Consider the following 15,877-nt stretch of genomic DNA (forward strand, 5'->3'; position numbering starts at 1 on the left):
AAAGAAAGGGAAACTTTTCTTTTATTTGAAATTTTGTTTGTTTTTTATAAAACTTCCAGTGGACAGAGGGCAAAGAGGAATGGGAAAAAAAAGCGGTCTTAACAAACAGCCTTTATAAGCCTTACACTGTTAGGCAGTGTGGCACTTGAGCCCATTTTTCTGACCTTTTGCTCCTGCCTGTTTTTGTCCCTGCTTGGCTTGACGTACCCTAAAAACATAGAGTCTCATTGTGGAGGTCTGTTTGTTCAGCACCTACTCGGTAAGGCACCTCTGAAGTCTGTTAGTGGACCTTATTAGGTTAGAAAGAACCCTTGCATTAGCTTCTCTGGCCCGCCAAGGACATAGCTAGTTTAATAAACATATATGAAGAAAAATAGAAGAAGATAAAGCAGATTTTCAGGAAACTACTTAAGAGTTTCCTAAACTCTGAAGTTAGGCAGACTTGAGTTTGACCCCCAGCAACTTGGTTGGGGAGATTTGCTACCTCTCAAGGTGACCATGGGGACATCTGTCTCACCAGGCTGCCATGAGGAGTAAATGAGAAAGAGATGTAGGAAACCTAACCGTGGTTGCTGTAAGGGCTGTGTGCAGTCCTTTGCTTGCATGGGGTTTGAAACAGTCATCAGGTCGCGTCAGCCACATTGTAGGCTGTGGTGACCTGTGGAGCAGGTGCTCTCAGACTTCATTGTGCAGACTCACCAGTAAAACTTGTGCAACTGAAGACTCTTGTTCCATCCTCAGAGACTGATTCAGCAGGTCAGGGTTAGAACACAGGAATCTGCATTTGTAACAGGCACTAGAGATGATTCTTATGAAAGCGGGATCACACTTTATAAAATATACTTTGGAGGCTGAGGGTAGAAGCCGTTTGACCTTGAAACTTTAATAGCCTGGATGGGTGAGTTTTCATGGCTCATCTTTTAACAGTAAAAGATAGGGATCTAAGCATTGATCATAAAATTCTAATTGAGGAAAATCATTCAAGAATAGCAGTGTAAGATTAGGTAAGTATATATATGTGCCAATTTGTAGAAATAAGTGCATCACTTATTAGAAGCACTTTACCAGAAATAAATAAATAAAAATAGAAAAAGGGACTCCATTAAATAGAGCATATCAACCTTTAAAGTTAGTAAACTCTGAGCTTCTTTACCAAGGGAAATGAATATTTAGAGACCAGGACCTAACACAAAAAGAATTCTTCATCTTCTCTCCTGTAATTCAATCTGGGAGCCATTAATGAGAGTGCTCTGGTTAATCTTAATTGTCATGATGATATGAGGAGATGTGATATATAAGGTATTCAAACCACGTGGGGTAGATTATTAAGAATCATTGTTAAGTAAGAGGATGGAATGAAACAAGTCAGGCGTCGGGTCTTGGTATTTCCTGCTGTTAGTGCTAGAATATTTTACTTTTTATGTTAAAAATACAACATACCTAATTTTCCCTCTGATATTTATGCAGTATAATATATATGTACATACGTATCCACATCAGGCACATACACATACATAGAGCCATATTTGATGCCCCAAAAGGAAGAGGCCCCAAGGGCTCTTTAGTGTGCAATTAATATTTTGGTCAGAAAATCAGCAGATTGTTTCAGTATGGTTATGTGTTATGACATCATATTCCAGTAAAGTTATAATGAACAGAAATTTTGTTTGTCTCTGTGGCAAACCGAAATGAGTTTTGTAATTGTCAGCAGGCCTTAGTGATTATAGTGGCGCCCACTCCCTCCACCATAGTTAAAGGTCTGTTAGCATTCCAGTTGTGGACCTCTATTTTCAGAAGTGTATAATTAATTGTAAACATTTGCTCTGTGTGGAAAGCTTGCCATGTAGGATCTCAGTCCAGAAGTAAATTTCTGATTTCAGGTTGTCTGTTTTGAAGTTTTATAGTGAAACCATTTAAAAATACGCATAAAGTTCTGTGGAGGCGGGAAAACTGAATTTTGTGGGAAACAAAACGAAAATAACCTGCATTGATGATATTAGTCTGTCAAAATTTCTGCATTAAAGGGATCTAAAATAAAATAGGTAATAGGAAATTGTGTACTTCAGTGCATCACTAGTTACTGCAGTCAAAGAGCAAAAAAGATTGTGGTTTTAATGCTTTTTAGTCTCTGCATGTTAAAAATATCTTTTACTATAAGTGATTTTTTTCTTCCTTTAACTTTTTTATATTTGCCAATTAAAAATGAGAACATATGACCTACAGTAAAAACACGTTTAAAGTATTTTATCTTAATAGAAAACTGTGGGCCAAGAAAATTGACTTTAAAAATTTAAAACAGTGACTTTTTCTTTTTTCTTTTTTTTTCATACTCACTCTGGATTTCTCCACAACATTTGACATTGTTGATTATCCCTTCCCCTGACATTGTGTTATAATTTCTTTTCTAACTCTGACCCTCTTTCATCTCCTTCGCTGCTGTCTATTATTTCCCCTGCCTTTTGATCATGGGCATTAATCAGATCCCAGCCTTAGGCTGTCTTTTTTGGTTCTTTTACACTTACCCTTTCCAGGTGCTTATCCACTCAACATGGTTTCAATTATTACCTCCCAAATCTGCATCTTCAGTACCGATGTACATTTCTAGTCCTTCACCTTCAGTAAACCTTCACTGATGAGTCCCATCTGCCTGTGAATTCTTATAGAGTGGGCTCTATGCAGTTTATCTCAGGTTGAATATAGAGCTCTGCCACTTGGATGTCCAATAATCATCTACAACTTTAGTAAGACCTCGATTGGCTTCTCTTTGCTTGAAAAGAGACGCTTTCCTGCACAGGAGTGATTTTTAACTTAATCTTTTAGTGTTGCAGTTATATACTCAGCATTCCATCAAAATCGAATCTGTTAGTTTTGCTAACTTGCCCAGTCCAGTGGTCACAGTTCTCAGTCATCATTTCACTTGACATGTGAGCAGCAATTGACACGACTGACTCCTCCCTCCTGCTAGATATACTTCTCCCATTTGGCTTTCAGGAAGGGCACTCTGCTTGCTTGGTTTTCCTCCTGTCATGCCCTCCCGCAGAGTTCTCACTGTCTTGTGGCTTTAAGTTTCACCTACATATTGATGATGCCCAAATTCTATCTCCACCTTGGACGTCTTTCCTGGAGTCCAGACTCACAAATCTGACTGTCTCTTTGACGTCTTCATTTGGATGTCTAACAGACTGAATAATTTAACATCTCCACCCCAGAGCTGTTGATCCCAGCAAACCCATTCCTTTTGCAGTCTTCACCAACTCAAGGCATGGGTGCTGCATCTTCTAGTTGCTCATGTCAGAAACCCTGGGGTCCTCCTCGACGCCTCTCTCATATTCCATGGCTAGTCCTTGGGTAAACCCATCTTCTCCACTTTTGAAATTCATCCAGAATCCAAGTACTTCTCATTACTTCCAAAGCTGCTACCCTAGTTCAGGTGTCTGTATTATTTCAGTAGCCTCTTAACAGATCTCCTTGCTCCTGTCATCATTCCCCTACAGTCTGTTTTCAACATAATAGTCAGATGATCCTTCCAATCAATGGAACTCGGATTATGTTGCTTCTCTCTTTAAAATCTGGCCATTGCACTCCGGGTAAAAGTCAGATCCTTACAGTAATTTCTAAGGAAGGCCCTATGGAATCTGGCCACCTCTTCCCATCTCTTAGCTTTCCTTCCTTTACTCTCTTGATGCTAACCAGGTGGGAATCCTCTGAATTACTTGAACACAAATCTGTGTGGTTTCCTTCCTCATTTATTCCAGGCCTTTACACAATTGTCATCTTCTCAATGAGACACTCATTGACCACTCTGTCTAACCCCCCCTCCCTGTCCCACCCCACCTGACATTTCTGAACCTTTCCTTCTTCTTCTGTTCAACATGTAGTTCTAACATACTAGATATTCTACATATTTATCTAATTTATTGTCTGTCTTCTCCACTCTAATGTGTGTTTTTGTTCACGGTGATAGTCCCCCATCATAAGAAGGTGCTCCATAAATAATTGTTAAATTAATGGAATTTATTGCATATCCTCTTAGTTTCTTCTAAGTTTGTTCTTTCTTCTTCCAGCCCCCTTTATCCCCTCGTGTCTGCATCAGTGCCGCTTTCTAGTCACGCGTCCTTACCTCAGTCTCATTAAACACAAACCTGCTAAAGATTTTCACCTTAAATACATTTTATTGTGATTCTTTCTGCTTAATAATTGGCTTAAACTCTCCATTCTTTCTTATGTTGAATCTGATCTCCTCATTACTTTGCAAAGTACTTATTACTTTGCAGTAGTAGCTCCATACTACTGTTCTTCGCATGTCTAATCATGATTATCTTCTGCTAAAAGCACAGTAATCTGCGTGTTGTCACCTAAATGGTCTTGCTTGTCTCTCACCTCTGTGGCAGGTCCCAGTCCTTCAGCACCAGACCATTTGGCTCACTTCTGTCAAAATGTGACTGAAAACTTCTTGCCAGGAAGTCTTCTGTGATATAATTAAATAATTTTTACAGTATTTATGTTTAATGTTGTTTTCTAAAATATGTTTTTCATGGAGATCAGCATACATTCTTTATTGTCGATAGATACATTGACTCACATTTTATCTTTTATAAATACATTCGTGAGGTTAAAACTTTATTGGGGGGACTTCCCTGGGGGCGCAGTGGTTAAGACTCTGAGCTCCCAATGCAGGGGGCCCGGGTTCGATCCCTGGTCAGGAAACTAGATCCCACATGCGTGCCGCAACTAAGGAGCCTGCCAGCCACAACTGAGGAGCCCGCCTGCCGCAACTAAGACCCTGCGCAACCAAATAAGTGAATAAACGAACAAAAAAATTTTATTGGGGTTAATAGAGGGTATAGTGCATTATATGGTTGGTATCATTTTAAAGAAAAGAAATCTTGCTAATGATTATAGAGTGATTTTTTTTTTTTGGCTGTGTTGGGGCTTTGTTGCTGCGCACAGGCTTTCTCTAGTTGCATTGAGCAGGGGCTGCTCTTCGTTGCAGTGCATGGGCTTCTCATTGCGGTGGCTTCTCTTCTTGCTGAGCACGGGCTCTAGGTGCACAGCTGTACTTGTGGCTCGCGGACCCTAGAGTGCAGGCTCAGTAGTTGTGGCGCACGGGCTTAGTTGCTCCACAGCATGTGCGATCTTCCTGGACCAGGAATTGAACCCATGTCGCCCGCATTGGCAGGTGGATTCTTAACCACTGAGCCGCCAGGGAAGTCCCTATAGAGTGATTTTATTGAGCTAACAGTAATATTTTTATTTTCTTACTTTAGGTATCATTGCCCAATGCCCAAGATCTTTTATGTTCAGCTGACTGTAGGAAATAATGAATTTTTTGGGGAAGGGAAGACTCGACAAGCTGCTAGACACAATGCCGCAATGAAAGCCCTTCAAGCACTGCAGAATGAACCTATTCCGGAAAAGTCAGCTCAGGTGGGTCACTGCTGCATGTTGCAGCCTGTTTCTTATAGTTGCCTAGGGAGATTACTGAGAAGACAAGCCAATGCTTTTTTACAAATAAGGGAAATCCCTGCTGATAGGAAGGACCACTAGAGTAGCGATCTGCTACGATTTGCTGCTCAGCTTACCTGTGTGCTATATTAGACTCTTGTGTTCCTGCTGGGCTGACCTTACTTTTGAGCACTTTGGTTCACCCTGTGGAGTTTCCAGGCAAGGCAGGATTTGGGAATGTGAGCAAGGATGAGAAATAACATTCATTTAGCTTGCATCGAATGCTACGGTTTATTGAGGATACATTATATGGATTACATTGTATTAATTAATCTAGAATCAAGGAGTTTAAAGTGGAGGAGATCTTTATGAACTTTTTAGTCCTACTTTATTTTACCAGTGAGGTTATTGAGGGCTGATCTTCAGTAATTTCACTCGTTCCCATGGCTTCAGCTACTTTCTCTGTTGACTTCAAAATAGTATCTCCAGCCCAGGCATGTCTCTAAAGTCACCTTCTTAGCGAGTTCTGCACGTAGTTATTTGAAACTGTGTGGTTCAACCTGTACAGTTTCCCTTTCCTCAAGCCTGTTGTTCTTCCCCCTTTGAGATTTATCTTAGTTAATGGCAGACTTAGAATTTTTGTCCTTGTACACTTTCATTATGACCCTTATCTGTTTGCTTATCTGTTTTCCCACTAAGTCATAAGCTTCTTGACAGCAGGAATACTGTCTCTTGATCTCTTTAATGCTTATACTGTGTTCAGTATATGTGAGGCCCTCCAGAAGTAAGTGTTAAATAGGTGAATAAGTAAATTGGCACAGAGCTCCAAAATCCTGGTTTGCATCCTGCACTCTTTCTGCAACGTAGTCTTCATAGAAGATTAAATATCATACACCAGTGGAGATTGTGTGTGTGTGTGTGTGTGTGTGTGTGAGTGTGTGTGTGTGTGTGTGTGTGTGTGTGTAATGGAGGTCTCTAAAGAGAACTGGGTCTGAGGATATAGGATAAACTCAAATTAGTGAATGGTTGAGTAAAAGATTTCCACACTCAGCATTTATCCTTCTACTTTGAGGAAAAAAACTAAAACCAAATCACAAGAAGCCTCACAGCAAAGCCCTCGACTCTGGTGGTTACATGGAAATCCACAAGATTCAGTTTCTGGTTTCCTGTTTCCTATTGTATTTTAGATAGGTTCTCTTGATTGTTAAATACATGTAAAGTTTGTTACAAAGTGAAGATTCAATGTCATCCTATTTTTTGTGATTTAGAATGGTGAATCAGGAAAAGAAATGGATGATGACAAAGATGCAAATAAGTCTGAGATCAGCTTAGTGTTTGAAATTGCTCTGAAGCGAAATATGCCCGTCAGTTTTGAGGTATGTGTTCAGCAGAGATCTCCCATTTTTCCCTCCTCACTCCTTATTATTTTAAATAAACAAACAAATAAGATTGACAGATAAAATTTTAGTACCCTGAAAGAATTAATGTGCTTCCTTATGTTTGAACTCTCTATCATGAAATGATACAAGCGCTGAGAAAATAGAACTTATGGATTCCTGCTGATTCTCTTTGCCTTTTCTGTATTAAGCCCTTTGTGTACGTGATATTTCAAGTTTCATCATAAAATTTATTCGCTGAGTTTAAGATAATTTGTAGTAACCTATAAGATTTGGTGTTTTTGATAAGATCACATTGCAAATATTCAGTATAGTTAATATTTAGTGACATGTATATATTAATATCTAATTTCTTTTAAATTTATGGAGGCCAAAATATGTTTAAATTTAACCTTTACTAAGAAGTCACCAAGAAGTAATTAAGCAGCTCTTTAGTTTACAGCTAGATAAATGTGTCACAAAATATTTATAAAATTGTGTGACATTTAAAAGAGAAAAAATGTTAAATTGTTATAATACCTCCTTTATTAAGAGGTCACTAATTTTGCAACTCAAATATCTAGAAAATAGGCCAAACCCAGGAAATAAGCTGAAACAGTCTATGAGTATCTATCTTCCTTCAAATTATGTGATGTTCATCAACTAGAAAGCTCCCACATTTTACTCTCACTGGCCAGATCTACTTACCTCGACTGAAAACCTGTTTGCTTTCTTAGACACAGTCCTAACAAGTTGGGTTATCTGATTTCTCAGTCCATAGAGACTAAAGGCAGCAAAATGAGGAAGGCAGGAAGAGAATGTACTTGAAGGCCTGTTGGTCCCAGCAAGAAATGATAGGGAAAATATGGAAAACCTATCAAAAGTAATTGCATATAACTCAAAAGTCATTGGAAGATGGGGCCTTTTAAAGGCTACAGTGAAGAGGAACAGTTTTAAAAGTCTTAGATGTCCTTAGAGGCATCAATATAGTATAGTATAGAATCTCTGATGTTCATAATGATGATCTAATGTGAACAATAAAAGGTTAAATATTTAGTCAGTAGAGTATATATGTATATTTTTTAATTGAGGAAGATGTCCATCAAAGTGGTTAAACAGTTTTGGTGTTTCAACTTGTAAACTTAAATTACTTGGAAAGTATGCTTATCATAAATTCCTTATCCCCAATAATATTGGATTATTGAGATACTGTATCTTTTCCTAATTGGTATCCAATATTAGAAGACAGATTTTTAATATAATGTTCAATGGTAAACTGTTTAAATAGGGTATTTTTTTTTTTTTTAGGTCAGACTTTTGAAGGAGACTAGAAAGCACTCAGGTTTTGGAAGGCATTTTCCTCCCAAAACTGGTATAGTTTAAAAAGAGCACATTAATTCAGGATTTAGGAATATTTATAGCAGACAGATTCATAATCCATTACTCTAGAAAGTTAGGTATTTCTATGGCATATCTACTTACCTATTTAAGGTCATGTCACAGAGCGTAAACATTCCTTTTTGTAAAACAGCCTTTGAGGTCTCCATCAAAATTAGGTTATTTTTCATACATAACCTGTTTTTGAGAGGCTTCCGCATGCAGGATGCTTTATGGGTTATAAAACTCCAATAAGACATAGTCCTGGCACTCCAGTAACTTACTCTTACAGAGGAGAAAGATATGTACACAGTTATATGCAAATTATCATTCTGGATGGCCTGTGTACCTAATGTAATATGGTATGTTTTATGTTCTTAATTTTCTGTTGCATAAGAAACAGGGTAACCATAATTAGAATTGCCTGTTTTAAGCTAGTAAAACACAATTTTGACCATGAATTGAATGTGTTTATTTAGATTTCTGCTTTTTCAAATTCAGTTCATTAGGCATCATAAGTATCATAAATGAATAGTCCCTGTATAATGACTTCATAATAGCTTTATTGAAGGAATCTATAATTTTGGCATAATTCTTAATAATTTCCATCTTGATTATGATATGAACATTAAGAAAGATTCATGCCATAAGAACACATCTTAAGTGCCTGTACTGAATATTTTACTTACATTTAATAGGTTATTAAAGAAAGTGGACCACCACATATGAAAAGCTTTGTTACTCGGGTGTCAGTGGGAGAGTTCTCTGCAGAAGGAGAGGGAAATAGCAAAAAACTATCCAAGAAACGTGCTGCAACCACTGTCCTACAGGAGCTTAAGAAACTTCCACCTCTTCCTGTGGTTGAAAAGCCAAAACTGTTTTTTAAAAAACGCCCTAAAACAATAGTAAAGGTAAGTATATGCTTGTGAACGTTAGTTTTACTATGTAAACATTATAGTATCTGTAGCTAAAAGTTTTTTCATAGGCCAGGCACTTAAACCTGTGGGTTATAAACAGTCCCAAAATCAGGGTCGGACATGTGTCTATAAATGAATAACAATTCTGTTTTGCTTTTAGACACTTGTATACCTGTGTTTGTTCATGAAATAATAATACCTTAAATAGTTATAGTTTTTTATGGTTTAAAAAATACTTTCCCATTCATGATCACCTTTGGTAAAATTCTCATCATGATTCTGTAAGGCAGATGTTACCGCTCATTTTACAAATAAGGTTTTATGAGACACAGTCAAAGAATTTGCTCACTTGCATTCACCTATTGTGTGCAGCAGCCTGAACTACTGATCTGTAATCCAGTGTTCTTTCTGCAAACCACACTGCTCTATGGTGACTGCTTAGGATTTCAGGACGTGGTGGTTGGATGCAGAGTAATAATCATATGAGTAATCCTCACACTGATGACAGCAGAAGCAGCCAGTAAATATAAAGCGCTCAGTGTGCCAGACATGGTCCCAGCCCTTCACACGCTTTATCTCATTAAATCCCCACAGCAGCCCTAGGAGGTCAGCGGGGCGATTTGGTTTCTATTCTTTCAGGCATGAATACCGTGTCAAAGAAGAATATAGAGCACACAGCTTTTCAAGATGTTGTAACTCTTTCTTTTACTGAATCAGATTTTATTTACGTTAACCAAAAAAAAAAAAAAAAAGACAGAGGTCAGAGGAATGAGATGAATTAGCACTTAGCACAGGACGGTGCCTGCAGACACTCAGCGTGTGTGACGTGAATGGAGCGAGAGTTCTGCTCCCAGAGAAAGCCTTAAACTGCCAGCGCATCAGCGGCTAGCTCAGCCTCGCTTATTTAGCAGACTTCTTCAGAGTATCAAGGATGACGGAAGTGAAGTACATTTTATCTTTGATGGATTTCTCTTGTTTAGATCCTGCAATGGTACAATTGAAGTATTTCTGTAGGTTTTATATTTTTGTACCTTTGCTTTATTTAAAAATACATGCATACATATTTACATAAATACATAAATACCTATATAAACAACTACATAAATACTTGTTCTTTTTAATGAATACTGTCACTACTTCACTGCGAGGCTGTAGATTATGCATTTCCTGAAATAGCATTCTACCTTGTGCTGCAAGGTAGACTAAAAATAAACGCCGAATAGGTCCACTCATCATGAGTCATAGTGGTTTTGAGGACTGGCTTTCATTTATATGCTCTAACCACATGGTCAGGGAGTAGGATATGGTTGTTAAGAAAATGGCCATTAGAGTCAGAAAATGACCTTGGAGTGTGAATCCTTGTGACCTGAGCAAGTTACCTAACTTTTCTAATCTTTCACTTGTCTATTTATAAAGTAGGAATAATAATTGAACTTGCTGCACAGGATTGTTATGTGTTACTTGAAATACTACGTAGAATGTATTAGTCATTATTATTAAATATTTATTAACAATACAAATAATAAGTACTCAATAAATATTAGCTATTGTTATTTTGTATCTAATTCTATTCACATTTTATATGTGCATGAATGTATCCATGGTCTGTTTTCCTAAATCTTTATATATATAAAATCTATAGCTTCTCCATGATGGAAGAACAGTGCTGTGCATCAGAATGGCAGTGCAAAACTGGTCACATTAACTTCCACCTAATCTGTTAAACTAAATCTAATCTTAATAAATTAAGAATAATAAGCCTTTAGTCTAGAAAAGATCTATCACTTTTTATAGTAGAATATAAATATAACTCTTGTTACTTTTAACCATAGCCATTAAAAGCAAGAGTATTGTTTAAATGTTATTCCACAAAGGGGGGAGAAACGTTTTGAATTTTAAAAATAATTTGCTACTACCTCCAGTATATAAGCATGTTATTCTAGAACTTTCTTCCTATCCACCATTTAGATCTCAGCTTAAACTTGACTTCTTCAGGGATACCTTCTCTGATCCTCCCCCAGTCCCAGATTCGGTTCGCCCCCTGCAATTTTCCTCACATACATCACACTTGGAGTTTCTTGTACCATATCTGTCTTATGTTAAAGTCTGTAGATATTCTCTGAAATGTAAGGTTATTTTGAGAAAGCAGCATGCATACAATGAGTTGGAATCTAGATAATTTTGAGTATGATCAGACCTTCTAGTGGGCCAGTAAGTGGATCAGCTTGGATAGTGTCTTGGTTTTCAGCATTTTAGTCACTTCCTTAAATGTCTTCTACATCTAGGGTCTACCATTCCTTATTATGCAATAGAAGTAGAGGAAATAGCTGTTGATGATTTACCTTGGTTTTATTTAGAATAATGAAATTATCACATTGTCTCATTTGATCCTCTTAATCACTCTGTGATGTAGATATTATCCCCATTTTAAAGATGAGGTTCTGGGTGTTTAAGAAACTCCCCTAAGATCACAGAGCAGAGTCAGGTTTCAGGTCCAGTCACATCTGATGCCAGTGCCCATTTGAAACTGGTTGGTTGTGAACTCCTTTTGGATTTTAATTTACTCTACAGAGTCACCTTGTTAAAATGTAATACTGCCCTGATGGTGTCTTTGGGTTTAGATTCTGTTCTTTAATGTCGTTCTCTTCTGTAAGATGAGGCCTCAAAGGAGGTTTTCTGATGTTGGAGATAAAGTTTTCTGAATAAGACTGTCCTTACTGGTTTGTAGAATGATAATCTAAGACTTGCTATCCAAGGAATAACTTAATTTTCAAGGGTGCTAGTAGTTAATTTCAATCAAGGGAAGAAACCAGCCATTCTTAACGTTCTCAGAACTCCATTATTCTCTGATTGGATTTATGCATCTGGTTCTTTGTCGTTGGAATCTGTATCAACAGCGTCTTTGGAACTTACAGACATTCTTATAAAATAGGCAAATTAAACAGGAATAAAGACAACATACCATTGGAAGTACATGTTTATGTGATCATCTTCATGGACATCTTCTAGTGCGAGACTCAAGAGCTTCCCTTTACCTTTTCATTGGCATTTCAATCTTAGACTTAACGGGTTATTATCTGTATTTGTCTTTTCTCATCAGTCCTTCTTTACTTCCATTATAATATATATTTTTTTCATTTTCTTGGTATGTAAGTAGAAATAGAAAACAGTATTTTATCAAAAGCTAAAATTTTCCTTTTCTTTCTTCTGCCCCTCTACCCAACTATTGCAGTATTGAAGTTCTCAGCCTTTTGCCTCTCTTTCTCTCTCCTAGGCTGCTCTTCATACTTCTAGGGCTTCAATTCAGTCCTTATATAGATGATTCCCAAATACTCTTCTGTGCTCGACACTGCCTGTTGGGCCTCTCACTTAATAGTTCACAGGCCCCTGAAACTCTGTCCAAAACTCATCGTGTTCCCTTCTGAGCCTCTTCCTCCTCCTGCATTCCTTATCATAGTGACCGGCATCCCCATCCAGCGGCTGAAACAGAATCCTGGGAGTCCTTTTTAACATCTCTCCTACCCCTTGTATAGAGTCAATCATCAAGCCCTATTGATTCCATCACTTAAATATTTCCTAAGTTGGTCCATTTCTTTCCATTCCCTGCCACCCTTTTGATCCAACTCACATTCATGTCTTGCCTGAACTACTACAGTAGGTTTTTAATTGGCCTTCTTCCTACAAGTACTTTTGACATCAAAAGATCTTTTTAAAAGTGTTGTCTTTTAGAAATACTGATTAGATCATGTCATGCCTCTACTTAAAATCTTTTAGTAATTTCTCATTGTTCTTTGGGTAAAACCCCAAATCCCCAAAACATAATTTAAAAGACCTTGCAGGATCTGACTTAGAGGCTGTACCTGCAGTACCAAGCTAGATATGGTTGAGACTCAACAACTACAGGAAAAGCTAAGACTATACAGTGGCTCTTCTGTAAGTTTAGTGTAACATATATAAACTGTAACTTAGTGATTTACCCTTGTCTCTAATACTTGTTTTAGAGTAAATTTTCACAGGTGGATATAAAGTGCTGACCATATGACATGCAAACCTTCATTTCTAGGAATAATATATGAGGAAAGTTAGTTTGCATGCAGAAAAAAATATTTGATTTGCAAAGGTTTTTTTTTTAAACCTTTTAGAAGGCACTAAAAAGGCTATACATAAACTTAAAAAAAAGCTTTTATCAAGTTTTATTCATAAACATTACCTTATATAAAGTTAAAAATAGAGTGCCTTCTGAAAGGTTATATAGGATGTCTATGTAAGTTAAAAAGCATACTAAGTAAGAGTAAGTGAGACCTACCACCCAGCTTGAATATAGAACATTTCTCGGTAAGGTTGAAGCTATCTGTATACCCTCTTCTGTCACATCCTGATACCACCTCCCTTACGTAACCTGCCATCATTAGTTTTGTGTTTAATGTTTCCTAATCTTACAGTTTTACTACATGTTTGTTTTTCTGAAAACTGGTATTTGGTTGGTTTCTAAAATAGCTTTATTGAGGTGTAATTGACATACAGTGAACTGTACATATTTAAAGCATACTATTTGATATGATTTGATATATGTGTACAGTTGTGAAACCATGACCACAATCAAGATAATGAACCTATCCGTTGCTCCCCAAAGTTTCCTCATTCCCCCTTGGAATCCCCCCACCTTCAATTCCCAAGCAACCACTCTTTTTTTGACTGGCTTCGTTCACTCAGTATAATAATTTAGAAATTCATCCATGTTGTTACAGCTGTTAATTGTTGGTTCTGTTTTATTGCTAAGTAGTATTATATTGAATGGATATACCATAATTTGTTTATCCATTCACTCTTTGTTGTATATTTGGGATGCTTCTAATTTGGGGCTATTAAAAATAAAGCTGCTGTGAACATTTGTGTCTAAGTCTTATGGGCATATGCTTTTTTTTCTCTTGGGTAAATACTTAGGAGTAGAGTGGTGTGGCCATTTAGTAGGTATACAACATTTTAAGAAACTGCCAATTGTTTTTCAAAGTGATTGAACCATTTTGTATTCTCAGCAGCCATGTGTGATAATTCTAGTATCTGCATATCCTTTCTAACACATAGTATAGTCTTAAATTTCAGTTGTTCAAATACATGCATATTGATATCTCATTTTGGTTCAGATTCCTCTAGTGACTAATGATAGAGCCTTTTTTTGTATATACAGTAGCACATGAAGCTTGATGAAGTGTTGTTCAGATCTTTTGCTCGCTTAAAAATTTTTAAGTAATAATTTAAATAATAACAAATAATACATTTAAAATATAAATTTATTACGGAATTTTGAGAGGTCTTTATACATTCTGGGTACAAGTATTTTTTAATCAGATATGTGGTTTGCAAATATTTCTCCAAGCCTGTGACTTGTCCTTTTTAAAGAACAGAAGTTACTAATTTTGACGAAGTTCAATTTATTATCATTATTATTATTGAATATGATTTTGGTGTAGTATCTAAGAAATTGTTACGTAACCAAACCAGAAAAATTTCCCCTATATTTTCTTCTGGAAGTTTTAGTTTTAGATATTACACTTAAGCCTATGAACCATTTTGAGTTAACTTTTGTGTGAGGTATGGATTGAAGTTTTGGGTTTTTTCTACATGTGAATATCCAATTGTTCCAGTACCATTGGTTGAAAAGACTACCCTTTCTCCATTGAATGGCTTTTGCACCTTTGTTGACCATATATGTGTGGATCTACTTCTGGATGCTGTTCTGTTTCATTGATCTCTTTGTCTGTCTTTCTGCCAGTACCACACATACTGTCTTGATTACTATAGCGTTATAATAAATCTTGAAATCAGGCAGTCTGATTCCTCCAACTTTTTTCTTTTTTCAAGGTTGTTTTGGTTATTTGTCCTTTGCATTTCCATATGAATTTTAAGTATTGGCTTATTAATTATTACCCAAAAAGAGCATGCTGGGGTTTTGATTGGGGTTGATAGATTGATTTGATTGGTTTGATAGATTTGATTGACAGATCAGTTTGAAGAGAATCAACACGTTAAGAATATTGAGTCTGCTGATCCATTAACATGTATGTCTGTCCACTTACTGAGATCTTATTTAATTTCACCAGTGTTTTGTAGTTTTAATGGGCTTTATATAAATTATATCATACTTTATATATTATTCTGTGCTTGCCTTTCTCACTTAACATTTTTTTCTTAAATTCATTCATCTTGAGGTATGTAGCAATACTTAATTCATTTTCACTGTGATATGCCGTTCCATTGTATGAACATGCCATAATTTATTTTTTCTTTTATAGATGAATGTTTAGGTTATTTCCAGTTTTTCTTTTTTTGCTATTTCAAATAATGCAGCTGTGGATATTCCCATACAAATGAGCTAGCACATTTGGGTAACAGTTTTCTAGTTGAATAGGCTACTGAGGAGTGGCTTATTTATTGGCTTTACTAGACATTGCCAAATTGTTTTCCAGTTTATATTATGATCAGCACTGTGTAAGTTTTTGTTACTCCCCATCTTCACCAGTTGAGGCTGTTGGACTTCTTTTGCTAAATTGATAGGTATGAAATAGTATCTCATTATGGTTTTAATATGCATTTTCTGAGTCTTAATGAGATGGATTATCTTTTTATATGTTTTTTTTAATAAATTTATTTATTTTTATTTATTTATTTTTGGCTGTGTTGGGTCTTTGTTTCTGTGCGAGGGCTTTCTCTAGCTGCGGCAAGCGGGGGCCACTCTTCATCGCGGTGCGCGGGCCTCTCACC

At 36.7% G+C, this 15,877-nt stretch overlaps 1 protein-coding gene across 11 annotated transcripts in view; it reads left to right on the plus strand.

The window, feature by feature from the left end:
* The window catches only part of STAU2 (staufen double-stranded RNA binding protein 2), a 322,172-nt gene that overhangs the window by 112,638 nt on the left and 193,657 nt on the right, over window positions 1-15,877 (plus strand). For all 11 annotated transcript variants that reach the window (XM_057531779.1, XM_057531776.1, XM_057531771.1 and 8 more), the window contains 3 exons: window positions 5,268-5,427; window positions 6,714-6,821; window positions 8,897-9,109. In XM_057531779.1, the coding sequence (XP_057387762.1) occupies window positions 5,268-5,427; window positions 6,714-6,821; window positions 8,897-9,109 (481 nt within the window). The remainder of the gene's footprint in view (window positions 1-5,267; window positions 5,428-6,713; window positions 6,822-8,896; window positions 9,110-15,877) is intronic.

This window comes from Balaenoptera acutorostrata, chromosome 17 (genome assembly GCF_949987535.1).
Source record: "Balaenoptera acutorostrata chromosome 17, mBalAcu1.1, whole genome shotgun sequence".
NCBI lineage: Eukaryota > Metazoa > Chordata > Mammalia > Artiodactyla > Balaenopteridae > Balaenoptera > Balaenoptera acutorostrata.